Below are 22697 nucleotides of genomic sequence, written 5' to 3' on the forward strand. Positions count from 1 at the left end.
TATATATATACTTTTTATTTGGATGTTTTGACTTATGACATTTTGTAAGAGAGTGTTAAACTCTTGTGATAGTGGTTGTAAAATATACTCTGTATTTCTAGAATGATTGTACCACTTAGAAACCTTATTCACTTTGTTCACATTTAGTGTATTTCAAAAATAAAATTGTCCACAATTGGATACATTTAAAGTCCATTTTATTGTTTAGCCAGGTCATTACCAAGTCTCCAACCAACAATTACAGGCTACAATAATTAGGGGTTCATTTCAAAACCTTTCTAAAGCTACCATCAAAAATAAAATAAAAATTATAGATCCAAGACGAGAAAAAAAAGTTAAAACTGGCCCCAACTGATTGCAAACCCTTTGGAACATTTCTGATTTGTTTAAAGCAACAGCTGATATTTGGACTTCTCCAATTCTTGGTTTTATACAAAAGCTACACAATTTTACATTTGATAAGAATACAATTCAACTGATTAATTAGTGTTCTACACCATAAACTCGATAAACTCTTGATGGATCATTACCACTATAACTCAACACTATGAGAGAGAGACAGTCGAAAGAAATACAAAGTTCTGCAAAATAAAAGACGAGTATCATAAAGCAAGCTAGATAAATACCATAACAGACTGAAATATCCTTTGAAAAATAAAAAGTAATAAAAAGAACAGGCAAGGCTAAGGTTGAAAATACCATCTTAGGATTTGCTTCTTGGGCTTTCTTCTGTCAATCACACCAAATTCTGACCGACCAAGACCAGAACAAAAGTTTTACTTCCATGTGTTCCCATAGGAAACTCCGCTTGTATTAGTGTGTCAGGCACTTTCAGAGAAACTAGCCCACTCTCTTGAGCCCGCTCAGCAACTCTACAGGCCAAAATCACAATGCAGGACCATTCAGATCAGACAGCTGCAGCAGAGAGAAAAGAGGAGACAAACAGGTTAGAATCTGATTAAAGAGGAGAAAAACGAACACATACAGGACTATAATCAATTCATATGCAGCTCAAGATTAGTTTGGCTACTAGCGTGCTTTACTCCAGCCCTTCAAATCTCCTACACACACTGCAGTCAGCACAGATCAAACATTCGCATCGAGTGAGTGTTTGGGCGTCTTGGTGCCTCACCTAAAAAGTCATTGTATTTACAGATCAGTATCAAACCAGGCCAGCTGATTGCTGTCGCCCGGCGGGAGGCCGTCGATCAGGTCCTGGGCGTGGCTGAGGTCAGGCAGGCCGTCTACAGGGTAATCTGGGCCGGGGTGGTGCCCGCCCATCTCGTGCTCCATCATGGGATCCATGCCCATGGCATCCTGCCCGTATCCTCCAGAGTGGAAGGAGCGGTAGCTTGGGTCTGTAGGATGAGGGGAGTGGATGGGAAGTGGAGGGAGCACACACACACACACACACACACACACACACACGTACGTTAGAGGATGCATATTAAACAGGCAGCTCACAATAGCACAACTTTAGACACACAAGACCAGAGAGAGAACACAAGGCATGTGACAGAACCTGACATTCTCTAGGAATATGGTGCTCCGTTAAGAGCTTTCATGTTTTTTTTGGATGGATTAGTTATCTAAAATTAAATTAACCTAGAATGGTGATTTTCAATTCTATGTTCTATGTAATACCTCTTTAATGAGGAGATAGAAAAGGAAACTGGACGCTGTCAGATCTAACATTATGCCTAAAATCTCATTTCTTGAGAAGGTCTCAGAGTTTTGGAACAAAAGGGAAGTATGAACAACAATTTAAGTTTTTTTTTTTTGGTCCACTAATCTTTAAGAGTTCCAGGATTTATTTAGTGTCCTGTCTTCATGGAACATGCCAGGTGTGTTCGTCTCTAGGTTTGGAGGGTGAAGGCTGATGAAGCAGTGGATTAGTGAGTATTCACACCCAGATGCTGAGAGCGGATCTCATTTCTGAGAATTAACTTACCGTCTTGTCTGTATCCCAGAGGGTCTCCCTGCACACCGATGTCCAGCCCTAGATCTCCAGTCTGCAAAGACATGGAAGAAAAAGTTATATAAGACAAACTCGCTTCAGCCTCAAATTCAGTGTATATCAGGACTGAATCAGTTATACTAGTGCTTTCAAAGTGCTTGAGGCTCATAAAAACAATACTACTTTGTTCGAATCACCTGCTCAGTAAATTCACAAATATAACACCCACATCTGCCATAACCGATTCTGTAATGCGCTGGGAATTTATAGGCTTAATCTACAACAGGGCTCTGTGCCAGCGTTGATTGCAGGATTTAGCGGAGATGAGCCCCCTTACCTCGTTCCAGGTCATGGGCTCCGTTCTGAACAGAGAGCTGGTGAGCTCCACAGACAGTCGTTTCTTGTAGTCCTGGGGCTTATCCTCAGACATGCGGAACAGAACTGCAGCAGCGTACGTGGCTGTGGGCGAGAGATAGCAACGTTAGTGTGACCGAGAAAACATTCGAGCCAGCCCTGCTCACCCCAGCCTCTGCCTCCAGTGGAAATCATTGCATAGCTGGGAAAACAAATCTGCATAGTGTTTTGTATTCATGCTTGCTTCTCTGTGTTTATTCAGTGGAAGTTTCACTTGTTTCTTCAAACTTTGTTGTGACATCGGTAGTCAGCGAGACTGTGTTGCCATTATATTTAACTGATGTCTTTCTGCATTATTGTGTGCCGGCTATGCTTGCACACGTGTTGCTTATTAAAACGGGGCGCACACTCACCTACACCCTCGTTTCTGGAGTGGAGGAGCTCTGTGAGAGGAGCGGTGGCTCCTTCTGCCTCAATGGCCTCAGCTGCCTCCTTATCCTGAGCCAGCTCACACAGTACACCTGCAGCTACACGCTGGATGTTCTCGATCGGAGAATACAGCAACTGCAGAGAAAGAGCGAGAGAGACACGTCAGACAGACTGACAATGGGTCGAAGTTCAGCAGATGTAAATATACTACCAGCGTCACCCACACTTTAACTTACTCAATTCACTAAAAAAGACAGTGTAACAGTGATGGATAAAACTTCAGAATGATAGGCTGAACGAACAAGAATTTGAACAATCTAAAGATCGAATACAATAGCGGAAAATAAGTCACAAAAAGCAGAGCGGCAGAATAATCGGAACAAACAATAGAAAAAACAAACAAGCTAACAAGTGAAAGATAGACAGTTGGAATGAACAAGACCAAATGAAGGATAGATAACTAGAATGACAGAACAAAGAATGCTCAATAAATATGATCAATAGATAGATCAATAGAACAAACCAAGCAAACAAATGGACAGACAAGAATGAACAATATACAGAACAAACAAACGCCAATGATAGAACTAATGTAAGATGATGTATTAGAAGGATAGAAAAAATGAACAAACAAATGAAAAAGATCTTCAGCCAGATAAATCGACTGACGGACAAATAGGAAAAACTAGAAAGAAATGACTGATAGCACGAGCTCTCAGCGACTGACCTGAACAAACAGTGGAATAGTGTTGAGTCCTCTGATGACGATTCTGTTGTGAATATCTCTGGCTAGAATGTGCAGAGCTCCAGTGCAGCCCTCCACGATCTCCTCCATACGCACACCCTCCTGAACACAACACACGAACACCTCATTCACATCCATTCTGCAAGAAAATCACTGAATACCTGTGCTAATACAGAAACAGAGTACAGCATAAATTGGCCATTAAGTTTTCATTTCAGAATTCAGCTGCTTTAAAAGTCGGCCGCTCACGTGACCATGACTCACCACAAACTGCTGCTGTGTTCCCCCCATGGAGGTGCGTCTCTGAGTGTCCTGATGGGCCCTGACCAGAAGCTGCACCAGGCGGGGAATGGCACCCTGCTCTCGGAGCGGGGCGTGGTTGGCGGGGCACAGCGCCAGGTTACGGATAAGCCCAACGGTGGCCTGGGAGAGGATAGAGTGATAAAATAAACCTTTAAGAAAAACAATCCTTTCCTTGATGCACAATGAAAGCCACTAAAAGACACAAATGATGATCTCATATCACTTCCATACCTTAATGAGAGGCCAATGCGAGGGAGGGTGGAGCAGTTTGACCACCACCGGCAGCCCATAGTGCAGCCTCACTGCATTCTGGGCCATCTCTGCTTCCTGATGTCTGGATGTGAGGTGACGGAGGGCACAGATAGCAGGCTCTGTGATGTCCTCTCTGTCTCCAGCACGAAGAACAGTGCGCACAAGGGCCTCGATGCCGCCCACTTGGCACACCATCATCTTGTTCTTGTAATTGTTGCAGGTGAGGTTGGACAGGATTCCAGCAGCACACGTCACCACGTTAATGTCGTCTGAACCGAGCAACTGGACCAAGGTGCCCAAGAGCCCCTCCATTCCCTCCTGTAGAACAGAAGGATCCAGAGTTGAGACGCGCTACTTTATTCAACCCAGAATGTGCATCCATGACAAACTCGATCCAGATTTTTTTTTAGTCCCGCACACGAGCAGCCACAACCATTCGTAACATTTTACTACACGTTACATGAGGTTGTAAGCCTACCATGAGTGGGTAAACTGTTAAATACACAAAATCAAACCAAAAATGCTTTGATAATTCAGGAATTCTGATGCCACAACAACAGCTGGGTGAAATGTAAATATAGCGCAGGCATTACAACCAAATGTAGCGCCCGTTCATGCTCCAACACTTTTTTTTTCCTTTTTTGACAATTTGATGTCCTGTGTGGGGTCAGAGCTGGCTACAGCCCCTAATCCCCGACACAGACAAAGGCAGGAATGACTGTTACCTGCACATCTACTTCTGCTAAAGACGTCTTCTCCATGGAAACAATGGGGAGACAGAAAGAGAGGGCTCATGTAGGAAGAACAGAAGACAGCGTAAAAGAGCTGAAGGAAAGACACAAACGGATCGGTACCTGTTTGGTGGCAGCATCTGAGAGATTCCTCAAAGTCCACAAGCAGTTTTGTACCAGTCGCTGACTGGGGTCCGTGAGGTGAAGGCCAAGTGCTTGCATGCCACCTGAAAACAAGACAAAGCTTCCATGTTCAAACCATCTTAAATCAGCCGCCAGCTTCCATTGCATTATACTGGAGTAAACCCAAGACAAATGGACTCACCAGCCTCAACAATGGCAGGTTTGTTACTGGAGCAAACAGACAGCACTTTGAGCACTCGACTGGTGGTCCACAACAGTTTCTCATACGTGTACGTCCTCATGATGTTGACCAGAGCCTGTGGGCCTCCACTGGCCAGAATGATAAGCTGAAAAGCAAATTACATATAATACGCTATTAATATAATATTATTTATTATTTGTAACTGAAAAGCACTTATAAATCAGCTGGTGTCAACAAAAGGAGCTTTGAGCCTTTAGTTTTTTTTCTTCACCAGAACAAAAGCTGGATGGTTTAACATTTAAAAAAGAAATTCAGAAATATTTAAATATTTTTATTATTATTATTATTATTATTATTATTATTAATTACTACTACTACTACTAGTAGTAAGTATAGTTATACATGGTAATTACTATTATAGCCAAATTTTGCAGTTCTGCAAAAGAAGCTGAGGAAACCTGGAGCTTTTTCTTTTCTTTTATAATAATTTTAAATATCAATTTTATATAAATAAACAGCCCTACAATAGTCAGACATCCAGTGCCAATGAGAACATCAAGAGGCAAATTCCAAATATAGCAGTTATTTTGTTGCTCTGCTAGATATGAGTGACAAGATTTTTGAAAAATTAAAACAATTTGTAAACCAATGTTATTTTGCCCAAGAACCCTGCTGTGATGTGCTTATTCTTGAGAAGCTTTTGCTTCTTACTTTGCTCTCCTGATTGCCGTATGCCAGGATCTGAAGGCAGTCTGTCGTGATGGCGAGGAATTTGACGTTTGTTTTGTTTAATAAGGCCACCATTTTCTGCAGGCCTCCGGCCAAACGGACAGCCATCTTGGCTCCTTCCTGGTGCAGTAGGAGGTTGTGTAGAGTCGTAATGGCATAAAAGAGTACAGAGTCCACTGGGGAACTGAAGAGACCACAGCAATATTAATTAGAGCCAAACTAATGGGATTCAAGCTTAAGCACACAGAGCAGGTCAAAGCACTCAGCCTGCTAGTCCTCGAATTCCAACACAACACAACTTCCATGATTCAAAAGATTCACAGGATATATAACCGCATGATCGTCTAGATTTGTCTGTTTACAAATAGAGAGCTTGAAGGTGTACCAACCCAAGCATTTTGACGAGAGCAGGGATGCCTCCCGATTTGAAGATGGACAGCAGGCCTTCTCTGTGGTGGGAAAGATTGTGCAGGGTGCCAGAGGTGCAGCGGGCCGTTTCTACATCACTAGTGTTCTGCATGGTCCTCACAATGGCCGACACCATCTGTGGGGATCGCATGATGGCGTGACGAGAGGCCTCCTTCTTTGAGAGCTGGTGCACCATCACAGCTGCCTTATTTACCACCACCTGATGGAAAAGTAAAAAGAAAATCGAGGCATTAGCTCACTCTGACAAGAGTCCCAGCACTGGCTGTTCTTGACAATCCATCCGTTCTAACCTGATCCTCATCGTTCAGTAGTTTGGTGAGTTCTGGAATGGCGCGGGTGGCCAGCTCTGCATCATCCTGGTAGTTAATGAGGTTGACCACGGCGTGTTTGAGCATCTGTGAGGGCTCGGCCAGGCGCTGGACGTTGGTGGGGTGGGCAGAGTCGAAGTGTGTGGAAGGTATCTGCATGCCCTCATCTAGAGTCTCAGGAAACATGGCCGCCCGGACTCTCTGGGCTCTGGTCATGGCATATTGACCATCAATGTCTACAGAGAAACCACAGTACTATATCAAGCAACGGTCTTATGCACAATTAATCAAAATGACTATAAAGGTCTGTTATGTCTTAATATAATACAGTGATTGTTAATACCAGACAAAAGACAAGAAAGCTATAACAATAAGCAATTGTCTCTGCACACACATTGGTTTGCAGAAGACCCAATGCTGTTTAAGGTTTACATAAGTGAATTGCGCATTTTCGATTCCAGACTATTTTGACCACATTAAGAACATGAAATCCTAATTTTCCATATTCTTTCCATGAATTCTTAAAACAGAAGAACAGAATCAGCACACATACCTGCTACCTGCTCCTGGTTGAAGGACTGGTTAAAGCCCTGCTCCCACTCATACAGCACCTGATTATCCACATCCTCATCCTCTGGGTTGCCCTTCCCACTCAGGGACGGGGCAGTGGTTGTGACCCCAGAGTGGATACCTGAGTCCAGGTAAGACTGTTGTTGCCAATGGCTGACTGCAGCCTTGCGGTCCGGCTCCATGGCCATGTCGAGCTCCATCAAGTCAGCTGAACATGAAACATTATAAAAAGAGATCATCAAATAGTATTTAAAACAAGATGTTAAATATTTTAGCTCTTCCAAAACTTTCACTTTGCAAATATATATTTTAATAAAGAAACATGTAAAATAACTTACATTGTGTAGCCATGCTTCTCTCACAGCCAAGCACAGCCTCCTAATCTGAAAAAAAAAAAAACACGATTAATTTTTACATTTGTGGTACTAACTTTCTCACACAGCACTCAAGTCTGTCTCTCACACACAAACACATTCCACAAAGTGTAGCCCCAGTGTTCGAACTGAAAGCTCTCTGTCTCCTAACCTGACTGCAGCTGGGATGAAAGAGTCAAGCAGAATGTGCCACACTACACACAACCACTCATATTATCTGCAGATCCTTCATGTAGCGGTTTTATTTTTTCCAAAATTCCATTTTAATTTTTTTCCCAAATTCCATTACAATTTTCTCGACTCCTTTTTAATAGTTAAATTAAGCAAACTTTATTTTTTTGTCAAACATGGGGGATTTACTATTAAAATGAAAACTTGGAATGTTGTGCGATTATTCCTTGATTATTTGTTTAATTTTAGTCATAGTAGTAGTAGTGTACATTCTACTGAAAAGTATTAAGAGGCACAATGTCTTCAAATCAAACCAGACTTTTATTTTGACGGGTTGCATGAATACATTTACAGTTCTGTGTATGAGATAGTTAGTTTTACTCAAATCAAATGGTCAAATGCTCATGGAGAGACTCTCAGAGCAGTTCTGGGGATGTTGTTCATGTTTTTATGTCCTCATCTAGTGAGACGGCAGACGCTAAAAATCACCGCAAGCATCACACACTTCCCTGTGTGTGTAGTAAACCCATGTGTGTGCGCCATTCTTTAACACAATACAGAATTTCTGAGGAAAAATAAAACATTTAATAAGGCTATTTTAAGAATAAATGAAGAAATTAAGTTGTTTTTATGCATTCAAATAATTAGACATGCTACAACAGAATTTGGTATCAATGAAACATATTATGAGATAAAATAAAATAATTGAGCCCTAAACATGTCATTTTTGTCAAACATTTAATAAAACTGACATTGTATAAGTTCCATGATTTTAATTAATTAGACATGCTTTTTGATAGTAAAATTTTATTTAACGATTAGAAAGGATTCTTGAAAAACTAACAAAAAAATTCTTAGGGAAAAATTTCTTCGGGCCCTATATTTAACACAATTACAATAGTATATGGTTTTTTGTGTTATTTTAATAAGATTTGTTTTCTTAACAATAAAAAAAAGTTTTAATGAGAAACGCAAAACTGGAAGCCTAGTATAAAAACAACAAATGAGTTATTACAAACACTCAATGCTGAACTGAAGTGAGATGTGAGGGAAAGCTTTTAATTTTATAACAAGTCTTTGCTTGGTGCTAATGTGGAGACCATAAGGAGTGGATAAAGATTTTCAGTTTCATGAAATGTTTAACAACCTAATGTTATATGTTCACCTATACAAAAGGGCCCCTTTTAGCTGGTATGTTTCATTTAATTTCATGTTAAACGGGTTTGTTTTTATCAAATTTAACATTAGAATTGTCATTTATTTTCAATCATTTAATTATAGCACCTAAAATATATGTTGCATGTAAAAAAAGTGTTTGTTTCAGCCAGTTAAAAGGTGGGTACATTCACATTGTATCCACATGATCAGGATGGTACCACCTCAGTCTCATTTTGAGCCACGAAAAACTGATCAGGCCTCACAAAATGATGTATTCAAAGTCACTCCATCACAAGCATGACAATAAAGCTTGAACTATTAGTGTCACTCCAAACATCCAACCTCAATCTCCTCCTCCAAGCCATGAGGGTTCTTAACACATTCTCTAGCAAAAGGCACTTAAGGTTTATATGACTTTTAATAATGTGCTCAGCCAGAAACCCCGCCATCACAACAGCGTCAAAATGCACATGACTTTGTCGATTGCCCATCAACATCAGCAGTTAACACCTACTGAAGCAATACTGAATTCAGTGTCTCAGTCGAGGGGGCCCCGGTCTCCTTTCCTTTTGTGAGGCCTCCTCAAAGATTACCATGACACAAGCCTCAAGCCCACCTCCTTTATTCAGACGTATTCAACACCCTTCTCCAAATCAGCAGGAAGAATGCAACCCCTCTCCGAGACGTCCAACATTTACAGACTAAAACTGTCTGCCCATGTCTCACTATTGTGTTGGTTAGCAAAACATACTGTTCCTCTCAGTCAAACAGCTCTTACAAAACACAAACAGTGCAACATGTGGAAAGGTCTTGTAGTAGAACGTTTCGGCTAGCCCTTGTCAACATCTTGCTGTTCCTGTTCTGGAGCTGTTATGCCCGTTTCACACATACTCCATCTGCAGTGTGTATGCAGTCCATGCGCGTTACATGTGTGGTGCAGAAGCAGCTCAGACTCATTGTGCTTTCAAACAGGAATCATTTGCAGTCTGCTACTGATCCGCGGCTATTATTATTTTGATTTCAAATCATGTAAAAAAATATATAGAATTTTCAAGATTCAAGACCCGAGGAGCTGATGATACTGCGCATGTGTGATTCAGCGTGAAGCAGACTGACACACAGAGCGCGTCTGAACCGAACTGATTCTTTTGATTTATTCTTAACTGATTTTTTGCTAATGTTATGATCTCTATCCACTGGAACGCTATCACTTTTAATTTAAAATGGGTTATTTAAAACAATTACTTATCAAACAGATGGAATTAGAAATAAAAGCCTGCTTCAAATAAAAGCCTGTTACCTTCTGCAGTTCAGGTAAATAAAGGACCCGGCTTTTATTTGAGGAATTATGTTGCCTTGTTTATCTAAAGGTACTTTTTTTCTTGATTTAAAGCCAAAAACCCATGTGTTGCATGTGAAACTTTAATTAGTATACATTTATTGTGAAATTACTGCATATCCGAGTCAATCCATGTTCATTTATTTCCGCAAACAATGCGCTGTCACTTTAATTCAGTGCGTGCAGCACTGCAAAAATAGACTCGGTAAGAAAACGATCGCTAGACTGCTGCTGACGCACTGCTCCTGGAACGCACTGACGGACCACAACTGCGTGCAGTGTGAACGCTGGAACCCGTTAACATGGGTGCGTAAAAAAATTTGCTACACATACACACTGTAGACGGAGTATGTGTGTGAAAGGCATTAGTCCATGTTTAAGTGTTTTTTGGCAGCACACCTGAACCGATCATGACTTTCTCTTTACTACCATTTATTGCATGAAATATATATGAATGAACATCAAAGTATGTTGGAAGGATAAATAACATTTTTACTTAACCTGTTACTAATATTTTCACTGTTTTAATAAATCTTTTAAAGCAAAGTTAGAGTCACAGTTTAATGTACATTTAAACAAAAAAAATCTATATATAAAACATTAAAAAAAAGTTTATACAAACACTTGTGTTATGTGCAATTTAAATGTTTGCATACAACTACATTATTAATTGTTGATTAATAAAAAAATTTAGTTAACTGGTTATTGAATACTCCATTTTCAGCTAAATACATTTTAGTTTCCAGTGCACTATTTTCTTTCTGTACCATCTAGTTTTTTAGCAAAAAAATTATGTTTATAAACCAATTATAATGAAGTTGCTTAAACAACTATAAAAACAACAACATGTATTCATGGTTTCATACAAAGGACCGAAAGCCAACAGTATTACATTTTTTATTTAAAAACATGAATTGCAGTGGGATGGGGGAAAAAGACACCATTAAGTCTCAAGATATGTTTTTTTTAAAGTTGAACTTGCACTCATTTTACATGGCTTTCTAAACATGCGGTTCTCTTGTGCGAGACTCAAGTGCAACAGTAGATGTCCCTCTAGAAAATGCACAAAATATTCATTCTGTGTGAACGGCTTGGTTTCAGTTTTGACAAAAACAAGATCTTCTTTACATTGATGTTCTCTTTCCCCCCAATATTTGTAAATCAACAGCAGCAGCGCCGCATCTAGTAGCCTCTACTGCAGCAACTCCTGAAAAATGTTTTCATTCCACGTCACACCATCAAGCTCTTGCTAGATCCACTCCTCTGCCATCAACGAGAGGAATGTCTGTACTTTCTCGACAACAAAACAGCCACTTTTTGGTTGTTAAAAAGGTGCGCTCATTCAAAACAGTTGTGTTCAATGCTTCGCTGGCTGTGCTGATTTAAATCTAGCGGTTCTGTTGTGTTTGCATCAAGAATGACTATTCTCTCCAGCAAATCCGTGATCAGTAGAGTTTACACGTCACATTTTGGTAACAGTATGGTTCAAGGTGGTACTAAAAAAAAAAAAAAAAAAAAAAGTACCAGGTAGCGGGTACTGTACCCAGTGGAAAACCCCCCAAAGGTTAACTGTACTAAATTGTACCATGTAGGGCTGGTCCCAATACCATTTTTTGAGCTTCGAAGCTTCGGTAATAATCAACACCAAATATTTTGAAACTTCGGATGGGCTGAACATATACTTTTCTTTAATGAAGGCAGGAATCTCTGTGTGTTTGCATTTTCATCCAATTCGACTTCACACATGGTGTGTGTTGCTGCGGACCCAAGGGAGTGCAGTGTCGCATTTTGGTGCAATATGAACACCCGACGTGTTCAGAATTAATCAACTTTTAATGAACTACAGAACAGCATTAGCCGGAAGTGCCACTTCACGCGTGCAGGGCTTATATGCGCCAAGAACGGACAACTTGCACCAGTGATACAAAACACAGGTCCTTTAAGAGCAATACTTTTAATATAGATAAATTATTATTAGGCTGGGTTACTGAAGGTTTTTATTTTTTGAATGGCTGCCGTATTCGCAAGTGTTTTCCAAGCAAATTAAGTGAACGTTTATATAGTATAAATATATTTAAAATGGCGGATAAAAGCAGTTTGTTTGTTTGTTTTTACACCAGCAATATAGCATTCTATAGGTGTACTACTTACAGAACTTTCAAACTTGATGTGCTGTTGTGGTAGGCCAGTAACAATTTGCACATTTGGCACACTGCCTTTGCCTTGTCCTCAAGCAATTTAAAGTGCTCCCACACAGCTGTGGTCTTCCAGATGAACTGAATAATGACGTTCATTCATGGGCAATTCATAAGTTGCTTTTCCCCTATCGGGCCGAACGGTTCTCTTTGCTTAACTGTCAGCACCGATACGGTTTCATTTCCCACTGTGGTGCTGATAACGAAGCTCTTTGGAATGCAATAAAAATGTGTCAGTCATTGCTTTGGTAACGCCAGATGTGCAAAGCAGTGCTGCTGTGGCACTCTGGCTGGGGCTGCCAAGAGTTTGACAGCAGTTAACCAGTCGCTTGGTCTATGGTTCACAACATCTGGAGTCAATTGTAGAGATAAACCCACCAGCATAGAGGCCTTAACCCCCCTGGAGTATTAGTGCTCTCTCTCGCACGCAACATGAGGTGCCAACTGAGCCTCACCCTTCAAGAAATCCCAGACACAAACTACATTCAAACAGTCCTCTCCTCACAGTCAGTCATGATGATTCATGGAAATAAGGCCTAACAAACTACAGGTTAGTCTGGGTCATTGATGAGGTCATGCTGGATGTATTTAGACAATCGGTTTTCCCTTCCAGAGCTCAATCGCTGAGTTATACAATCATCTGAATGGACAGTGTGAATACAATCATGAAGGGAAAACCTGCTGGACGAGCTTTTCAAAATTTTACTCTTGCTGAACTCCACTAGTTTCTGTATTTCAGACATAACGCATGAACATACCCGATACTAATAACCACATGCATGTGTTTCTCACTGCCTTGTACATCTGTAATCAATCTCAGTGTTTTGGTAAAAGTTTTGTTAAGGTGGAATATGGGTGGAGTTTGCAAAAGACAAGGTGGCAGGGGTGGAGAATAATGTACAGTACGCATATATCTGTAACAGAGAGGTTACTAGCAATGAGCAGCAAATAAGCACTCATTACTTAAAGACAGAATTTGACTTGGAACCTGGCACACAAATCTGATACACATACATAGAATTTCAGACTCGGCGTTCTTAGGAAAAGCTAACGTCTGCATCACAAAACAATAGCCTCGACTAAACCCATCATTCATCGGTCATTAGTCATAGGGCTGGGCGATATGGAGCAAAAAATATATCTCGATATCTTTACAGGAAAAATAACCCCCAAAAACTACTGCAAAAACAAATATGCCAAATATTACATATTTAGGGCCCTATGAAATGTTTTATTTTCTTCTTCAACAAATGTTTTATTGTTATCTAATTCTATGTTTAAGCAAGTGTAATTATTTAAATGCATAAAAACATTTTCCCCTCTGAAATTCTGTGTATTCAAATTTTTCTGGTTATCAAACGAAGGCATAAAACATTTATTTAATTTATCTTTTAATTATTGAAAATTAAGCAAACTTTATTTTTTGGTAAACAAGGGATTTACTATTAAAAATAATACATGGAAGAAATGTTGTGTGATTATTCCTTAAATTATATTTGTTTCATTTTAATAGTAGTAGGCTTTCTAAATTCTGCCGAACAATAGGTTATAGGGGTGTAACGATACGCGTATTCGTATTGAACCGTTCGGTACGACGCTTTCGGTTCGGTACGCGGTACGCATTATGTATACCGAACGGTTCGTTGGAGTAATTAATTATATTTGAAAAAAAAAAAAAAAGAGAGAGAGAGAGAGAAATATAATGATATGCGTTCAACAAGGTAGCCCAATAACCCAAACAACGTAACAGGCAACGCCCCTGACACTCCCGAAGAAGAAAAAAACACCATCTTATATGTTTATGTTAGGCTACTCAGCAGGCGCTCGCTCACTCAGTACGCGCTGAAGGCTCGTTGCAAAATAGCCAATGCGTTTAACAGACTAGAAATGAGAAGATCCTCCAATAACCAACAGGTCTGGTGTTTGGGTGCACTTTGGATTCCCTTTAAGCTATAATGGTGATGGCAAGAGAGTGGTGGATAAAAAAACAACGGTATGTCGCATCTGCAACATGACAGGGTACACCAGCGGGAATAAAAAAAAAAAAAAAAAAAAAAACACCAGCGGGAATATCTGGGATATATGCGTCAGTACTATCTGGGAAAAGACGAAAAAAAGGAGAAACATGCACGCAGCAAACTATCCCTGCAGCATTTAGAAACTATAGCTTACAGGGAATCCAACCCAAACACCAGACCTGTTGGTTATTTTAGGATCTTATATTTCTGGTCTGTTAAAGGCATTCGACATTTTGCAACGAGCCTTCAGCGCGTGCTGAGTGAGCGAGCGCCTTAGGGGCCGTTCACATATCGTGCCTAAAAACGCATGGAAAACGCTAAGCGCGTCTTTCTCCTGAGGCGTCTGTCTTTGCTAAGCAACAATGACGTGCTCTCTCCATGAGACGCGGAAATTTCAGCGAAGGATAAATGGATTTGCAGCTCTAAAAATCGCTTGCAGTAGCTCTGCTACTAAATTTATTTCAAAATTGCAATCCATATACAACTATTATCAGCTGATCCTTCATCTTGGCTGAGCTCTCAACGTTGTTACGGGAAAGGATGAAGCTGATTGGTTAGTTCTTGTCACATGACCCGCGGTGCGCTTGCGGCATTCTGAAAAGTTGAGATGTTTTTACATTTTGCTGTATCTAAAACGTATATCGAACCGAACCGAACCGTGACATCAGTGTATCGTATCGAACCGAACCGTGAATTTTGTGAACCGTTACACCCCTAATAGGTTAGTATTTTTTTTTCGTGCAAATACTTTTATTTTGACGGGTTTACTTTTACAGTTCTGTGTATGTGATACTACAGTCTATGATGTGATATGACGCTAGTTTTACTCAAATCAAACGGTCAGATGTTCATGAAGTGTCTCTTATTGCAGTTCTGGAGATGTTGTTGATGTGTTCACGTCTTTATTTAGTGAGAGGACAAGAAGCTGAAATCACCGGAGCGTCACGCGCGCTTCCGGGTGTGTAATAAAATGAAGAAGCGCTTCTCCATTCATTAACAGAGACATGCAGAACATGCAGGATTCATATTTAAATAGACTTTTCCGGCTTAATATTTGCAGATATTAGTCCATATAGTCCATATTTATGTATGCAAACATTTAATTTGAAGCGAGTGCAATGACCTACTTTTGATAATTAATTAAAAATTTGACAAATTCCGTGACATTCCACGTTAAACTGTAAATTCCGTTTTTATGACTGGATTCCGCGATTCCGTCCGCGTTTTTTACATCGCGAAATCATAGGGCCCTACAGTAGACATCTGCCTGCTGTTAGCCCGATGCCTTAAAACCGATGTATCTCCATATAATGGAGCCGGCTGTCTTTTTTTAGACTAGTTATGTAGCCTCCAGGCTGGTTGAGGACGTGCCGGTCTCACGGTTAAATACTAACCGTCACACCACTAATATAAACGATATGTCAAAATCCATGGTGTTTAAAAAATCTCAATATATTTTAAATAGAGATATCGCCCACTCCTAATTAGTCACTTCAACCCTCCTAGCTGGAGTTCTATTACATAGGTGCATTACCACGGTGGTAATGGACAACTACCACTTATATGCTTATAAACATGCGCTTAAGTGCATGTTTAATTTTAGCACTTCCGTCAGTGAATGAATACGCAACCTGCTAAACACTAAAATAAATGTCAAAGAAATAAAACAGTTCAATAAGAAAGCAGCCTAAATAAGAAAGTTCAATTCACCGTCTACAGGATGCGTGACAGGACAAAATACTATAGAACTATATTCAGTGATGTTACACTGGATGCGGCACGACACAAATCCCCTACAGTACACTGCCTGTTCTTTATGAGGTACAGACACAGAGTTCAAATGTCCTCTATAGACACTAGCCATTCCGCTCACACACCCAGTTTAAGAGCATTTTTTTCTTCTTGTAATTAGGGGTGCTTGTCCTCCTAATTAAAAAAAAATTAGGAGCAACTTCTAATCAATAAAGAAAATTCTGATAAAAAATTTTTCAAAGTGATTTACAGGGGCATTCTCTTTTTACCTTTGTAAATTAGGTTTTTTTTTTGTTTGTTTTTTTGTTTTTTGCGATTGTGATTTAATATGAAATTATTTTTTAAATCTCTATGTTACTATTATTCAACAAAGACAAGCTATAAATCATTGTATAGTATGACCAACACAATATTAGATAGATTAAACAAATGTTCTCAAAAATCAAATCGCAATCAAATATCTGTCAAAAAACAAAAGTCACAATTAGATATTTTCCCCAAACCTCACAGCCCTACTTCCAACCTTGTAAGCATGTAATAATTATGACAACACAAAGCATTGAAAAATAAGCCTGGAGTAAACAAATACAAAAGTCAGTTATAAATCACACAAACTAAAGTAGATTGCAGAAAGATAAGAACAAATGTTGCATTACCACACTAAACATATGTAATCAAGTGGACTGCACTTTTTAAACATTATCTGTTAACTTTAGAGCATTTAGACTTTAGACTCCTCATTGGCGAGGAAAGAGTTAAGTCGTAGGATCTAATTAACGTGTTGTAGGAATGTGTCCCGCATCCCTACAAAGCTCACAATATGAAAATATTATGCGGGGAAACTACTTGGTAACTACATTTCTATTGCTTTCAATGTTGAAGACCTTTGTGTTGTTTCCATTTTATTGTATTTTAAAAAGTTTAAATCACATTAAAAGCTTAATTCGTAGATTATGAATGAATTATGATGCATTTATATAAAGTCACTCACAGCTGCTCGCACAAATTTGGTGCATGAGCTGCACTTCTTTCCTCATGATCATCAGTTTTCAAGATTTCAAGCAGATCCGTTTTGTTTCCTGGGGCACAGGCAATAACGTCAGCCACATATTCTCGCTCTTTTCTCTCCCATGACCCCTTCTCTCTCTCTCACACACACACACAGACACACACACACACACTTCATTCACTCTGGTTAAAGGGATAGTTCACCCAAAAATCATAATTATGTCAATAACTCCTGTCGTTCCAAACCAGTAAGACCTCCATTTATCTTCGGAACACAGTTTAAGATATTTTAGATTTAGTCCGAGAGCTCTCAGTCCCTCCATTGAAGCTGTGTGTTCGGTATACTGTCCATGTCCAGAAAGGTAAGAAAAACATCATCAAATTAGTCCATGTGACATCAGAGGGTCAGTTAGAATATTTTGAAGCATCAAAAATACATTTTGGTCCAAAAATAGCAAACTACGACTTTATTTAGCATTGTCTTCTCTTCCGTGTCTGTTGTGAGAGAGTTCAAAACAAAGCAGTTTGTGATATCCGGTCCGGTTTGCGAACGAATGCTTCGATGTAACCGGATCTTTTTGAACCAGTTCACCAAATCGAACTGAATCGTTTTAAACTGTTTGCGTCTCCAATACACAGTAATCAACTGTCTTAAGCTGTTCACTTTTTTAATGTGGCTGACACTGCCTGGGAGTTAAATCAAACCAATATCACAGAGTAATTCATGTACTCAAACAGTTCACTGACTGAACTGCTGTGAAGAGAGAACTGATGAACACCCAGCCGAGCCAGATAACGAACAAAAAAATTGACCCTTCTCGAGTCACGAACCGGTTTTCGGATCACCACAGAATCAGTTTAGAATCAATCACCAAAAGAATCAGTTCGGTTCAGACGCTCTGTGTGTCGGTCTGCTTCACGCTGAATCACACATGCACAGTATCATCAGCTCCTCGGGTCTCGAATCGGACTCTTCCCACAGAAACGGTTCTTGACTCGAGAACGAGTCAGTCTTTTGTTCATTATCTGGCTCGGCTCGGTGTTCATCTTCAGTTCTCTCTTCAGTTCAGTCATTACAGTGTACTATTAATAACATAATTATGATTTTTGGATGAACTAACCCTTTAAATAGTGCTTCTTTTTCACATTTAGTCATTGCTGCAGGTTTTGCCCTTACACAACCACTGATCTATATTATAGATATAGACCAAGAAAATTGTAATCAGTGCATCACCGATTAATTGTTGGCATCCCTACTTGAGACCCTACATTTACCTGAATGATTGTCAAGATGGGTATTTTGTGTATGTGTCTGTTCAGAGGATTCAGAAAATGATTTGGTTCGGTGTTCGCAAGTCATCTGAAACAAATTGAGTTCCCGATTGCCTTTTCTCTCTGGAATTGTTTAAAATTCACTTGCTTGTTTAAATACGAACAAATTATAAACTTGTACTCGATTATGTTTAAATTTTGCAATGGGGCTTGATCCATATGGATCACAGATCAACTATGACCCATTTAACCACTACTTAATCATTAAGAGCTGTCAATCTTCTTGTGATCTGTGGGCGCATAGAAAATGAATGCACAAGTAAGTTCAAGACTCAAAAGCACATATAAGTGATAAGTTCCATCATTGTGTTATAAGTGCAGAACCTGTGGGAATTAATAGAATTGTTATTATATGGTCGCAATCCCATGCCAAATTCAAGTTCTGCTCTGGGATCTCTGCTAATAGCCCGACTGTGAATGAAGCGATCAGCGTCACTGTTGTAACCAAGAAGGAAATGATATTTGGCGTGCCGGTAGAACAACAACATTGCGTGGTTTCTTTCCCCCATTTTTTCCAATTGATGGAAATCTGTCATGATCATTCTAGCCAATAACAGACATCTGTTAAGCACGAGAACACAATGGCCAATCAGTGGTTTGAGAATACACACAGCAGCACTCAAAATGCTAGTGAGAAATGCTGGCATCATCGCACTTTTAACATTTCAGTACTTTGCACTTTCAGCTTTACAATTTTGCCGATTGTTTGCCTTCACATACAGCTACATTATAAACTGCACGAAAGGCAATATTTGAAATGGCAAACAGGGGCCCTTTAAAAAAAAAAAGTGAAACCTAACACCAAATTGTTTCATCTAGCCTGATCATAAAACACACACAAATTCACACACATGATTGCACCTGGGCTTTTCATCGATAAAGTATTCAACATGCATCCATTCTCAACCCATGTGTCTATTTCACAGTCAACAACAGGTTCCTCCAAAGAAAACTGAGGAGGCTTGAGAAGACCCAAGCATTTGTTGATAATCCTTGGCATTCGGACAGAATGTGAATTTAAATGCCACCCAAATGGCTTCGTTGCTATCTCCCAGGAACATCCCACACTACACATCTACTCCAAATGTGTCACTTGTGATGGGAGATGATCAAACAGCATGAGTCTGTGTAGCACACACCAAATACAGCTTGGTTCAATGTATTCTGACTTCATATAGCTCACCCAGATTCAAAAACATACTGAAGCCACACTGTACAATCGATATGACTACCTCAGACGCATCCATTTAGAGCAGAACATATGGGAATCCCTTTGAAATTGGTAAAAAGATCATCCGTTTACCATCTTGACTGGAAAATAGTTTTCATGGTAATTTTTTGCTCATGTTAGTGAATGTTTACATTAGAGTGCACGTCCTACTAAGCTGAAATTTATGCTGGGAGCGGCTCAAAACTAGCGACCTCTCCCGGTTGGAGATAGTTATTAGCATCATAAACTGAAACCAAACTTTACGCGACTTGATTTTCAATTGTTATGAAATTTATCATCCAAGTCTAATAAGATCCAGCATCCGTACTAAAAGACACCCCCAGATGCCCCAGACCATCCCAGATTTTGAGAGTTTGGGCATGAAGACTCAAAAGTGAACAGCGGGAGAACAATGCGTGTTAAACCATAGATAAAGGAAAATGAGGTTTCAAACACCAATCAGGAAAATAACAACAATTTTCTAAAAGTTCTTGATAATACCCACAACTGACAAAACTGAATGTGGAGATGTTTGACAACTACTACAAGCATTTATTAACTCTGATAGGTTCAAATTAATATAACTTTTGTTATTGAAACAATAAGTAAATTTCACATGGAAGTAAAATCCACTTACATAAAATAAAAAATGTAAGTACAGAACTTAAAATAAATTTTAAAATGTCCAGCATAATTTAATATTAATTGTTAAAAGGGCTCTGTCTTTAAATCAATGCATAAATTAACATTTTTGCTCCCAATTGAGTCTCATGCAAAGCATGCTGGGAACTAAAAATCCACCCATGCAGTTTCAGTTAATATAAAATGATTCATATAGTCCCACCACAAATGAATTACGTAAACTATAATTTTAAATTATCATCTTATCACATCGAAATTGATCAAATGTTTAGCAATTGTTGCTTTAGCTCATTTAAAGTAGATTGAACAAGCAGCAGAAATGTTGTTCATTTCTCAAAAACTACCAAACCACATACATATTATCTTGTGTGAGTGTATATGTAGGGGTGTATATATAATATGTATTATATATATATATATATATATATATATATATATATATATACACAAAAGATATTATGTATGTGGTTTGGTAGTTTATACATACATAAACATCTATAGTAATTACTACAACCATGGATTATATAAGACCACAGAATGCCAATATTGAAGTGAGGAAGATATGCATACCACCTTTAGTTAGACTCCATGGCAGAGGTGGAGGAAAAGGCACATGTGTTTGGCTTTCTTTGTAAGCCATGTGAATCATTAACAAATCTACTGCCAGTTGTGTTACAGGGGCGGCTATGGCATCATATACTGCGCTAAAAAACAAACAAACAATTATGAACTCATACTTTTACAGAACGTAAGGCAGACTGCAGTAACGTCATTTGAGAACGTAATAATTTCACTCAATGAATATCGTAGTAAAGCTCAAGTCAGTGTGGTGTATTGTTAAGAAGAGCTAGGAGGGGGTGGTGTATGGGTAGGGTATGCGCCCGTCCGCAAAACCCGTGTGTGCGCATCGAGCCCGAGCCGATGACCCCCCTGCCTCCTCCCTCCTCTGCACGAGCTCCAGAGTCAGATTTCACTCGAGCTCCTCCTCGACTTCCTTTCAACGGCCAGACGCTTTAAATGCCTTTGTTTCTTTCTTATGGAGACTTTAATATGGCTAGTATTTAGAGTATTTTATTAGCGCATGGCTTTATTAATATGATAAACATTTAGGACTCCAGATGATACAGATGGCCTCGCATCTGAGAGGAAAATGTACCCCAAACTTAATATCCTCAAGATTTTAGCGAGTCACAAAAAAAAGCTTTAAAAAACATCTCTGGTTCAGTAATACGCAAAAAGCTTAGAAGGTAACTGAAAGACAGCTAGTTTATATTAGTTAACCACAGACTAACTTTCAACCGCACAACCAACTAAAACAGGGATTTGAGATTGCGGTCAGACTACCGTTAACGTAAACCAACTTCAGTTGTTGAATTTTACACAGAAAATTCACAGAGGAGGTCATAATTAACGTAAAAATGAGTCTGAGATGCGGTAAGGAGTTGGGGGAGAATTTCACTTGGTCTTCACAAAACACTTTTCCAGCCCTAAAATGCTAACCAAGCTAGCAGCAAAGGCACAAAATGTCTCAACTCTGAGCTTTAAATACACATTATCCGAGTCATTAAAACACTTATAGTATTATAACCGAATAAATCCGAGTTTATGTGAGTAAATGTAAGTGTAATTTGGTCGTGATTTTGCAGTATTATGTCCACTGGCTGGCTGTTTTGCCTCCTCTTTCCCCACAGCTGCAGAAAGACATTCCCTCATTACATTCTAAACGATAACGACCCACATTCTGTCGGAGAAAACACTTACCTGTGTCAAACGCTGTATATTCCCTTTTCGCTTAGCTGTTTTTAAACACGAATAGCGACAATCCGTGGAGATAATCTGAGAGACCGACCCGCAGCGCGCGGCAGCTCCCGCTGAGAGTGAACGTGTGCGCGAAGACTCTCAATCCGCGCTCGCGCAGCAGCACACTGGGAAAGATGGCGTCACTCCATCTGTGCGTGAGCCATTATAAAAACTCCTACCCACACCATATCCAGCCGCCTTCTGAAAAACTAGATCCTGAGCCACTGGATCTTTATAGTAATGGAACCAAACGTGGTTTCTGTACCCAAAAGTGACTTACAAATATAAAATTCGGTACTGTTAAAGATGGCTGCGAGCTGAACGACCGAGATGAGAGATAATTTAGGGAGTATGTAGAAATTAGGATTCGTGCGTAGGAATACAACGAACTGCACGGCTGCGGTGCGGCAAGGGGGCGCACCTATTCATTAAGTTTTATGACTATCGCAAAAACAGAGTATAGCATTGGTGAGAGAACAAACGCCACAAGACAACCAGACTTAAATCATGAAGAAAAATGGCAAATTATTTGCGGAAATAAATGTTTGTAAACCTTCCTGTCGAAC

The 22697-nt window shown here is 39.6% G+C and overlaps 1 protein-coding gene across 1 annotated transcript; it reads right to left on the reverse strand.

Moving 5' to 3' along the window:
* Positions 1-183: 183 nt before the first annotated feature.
* Positions 184-22276, reverse strand: LOC113060111 (catenin beta-1-like). Its single transcript, XM_026228947.1, has 16 exons — positions 22093-22276; positions 7471-7515; positions 7116-7340; positions 6545-6798; positions 6215-6453; positions 5808-6009; positions 5097-5241; positions 4895-4998; positions 4020-4358; positions 3750-3908; positions 3468-3587; positions 2725-2875; positions 2295-2416; positions 1952-2012; positions 1133-1358; positions 184-915 (listed from the first exon to the last, which is right to left on the reverse strand). Exons 2-15 carry the CDS (start codon positions 7481-7483, stop codon positions 1150-1152), a joined length of 2343 nt encoding a protein of 780 aa, XP_026084732.1. The 5' UTR covers positions 7484-7515; positions 22093-22276; the 3' UTR covers positions 184-915; positions 1133-1149.
* Between the last annotated feature and the right edge of the window lie 421 nt (positions 22277-22697).

The sequence above is a fragment of the Carassius auratus genome, chromosome 41 (assembly GCF_003368295.1).
Source record: "Carassius auratus strain Wakin chromosome 41, ASM336829v1, whole genome shotgun sequence".
NCBI lineage: Eukaryota > Metazoa > Chordata > Actinopteri > Cypriniformes > Cyprinidae > Carassius > Carassius auratus.

Excerpts from the sequence above, each read along its gene's own strand:
- LOC113060111 (XM_026228947.1), bottom strand. Across the intron at positions 2,876-3,467 it reads CTATTCCACTGTTTGTTCAG|TTGCTGTATTCTCCGATCGA; the intron begins GTCAGTCGCTGA and ends CTTTCTCTGCAG. Across the intron at positions 2,013-2,294 it reads AGCCCATGACCTGGAACGAG|ACTGGAGATCTAGGGCTGGA; the intron begins GTAAGGGGGCTC and ends ATGTCTTTGCAG.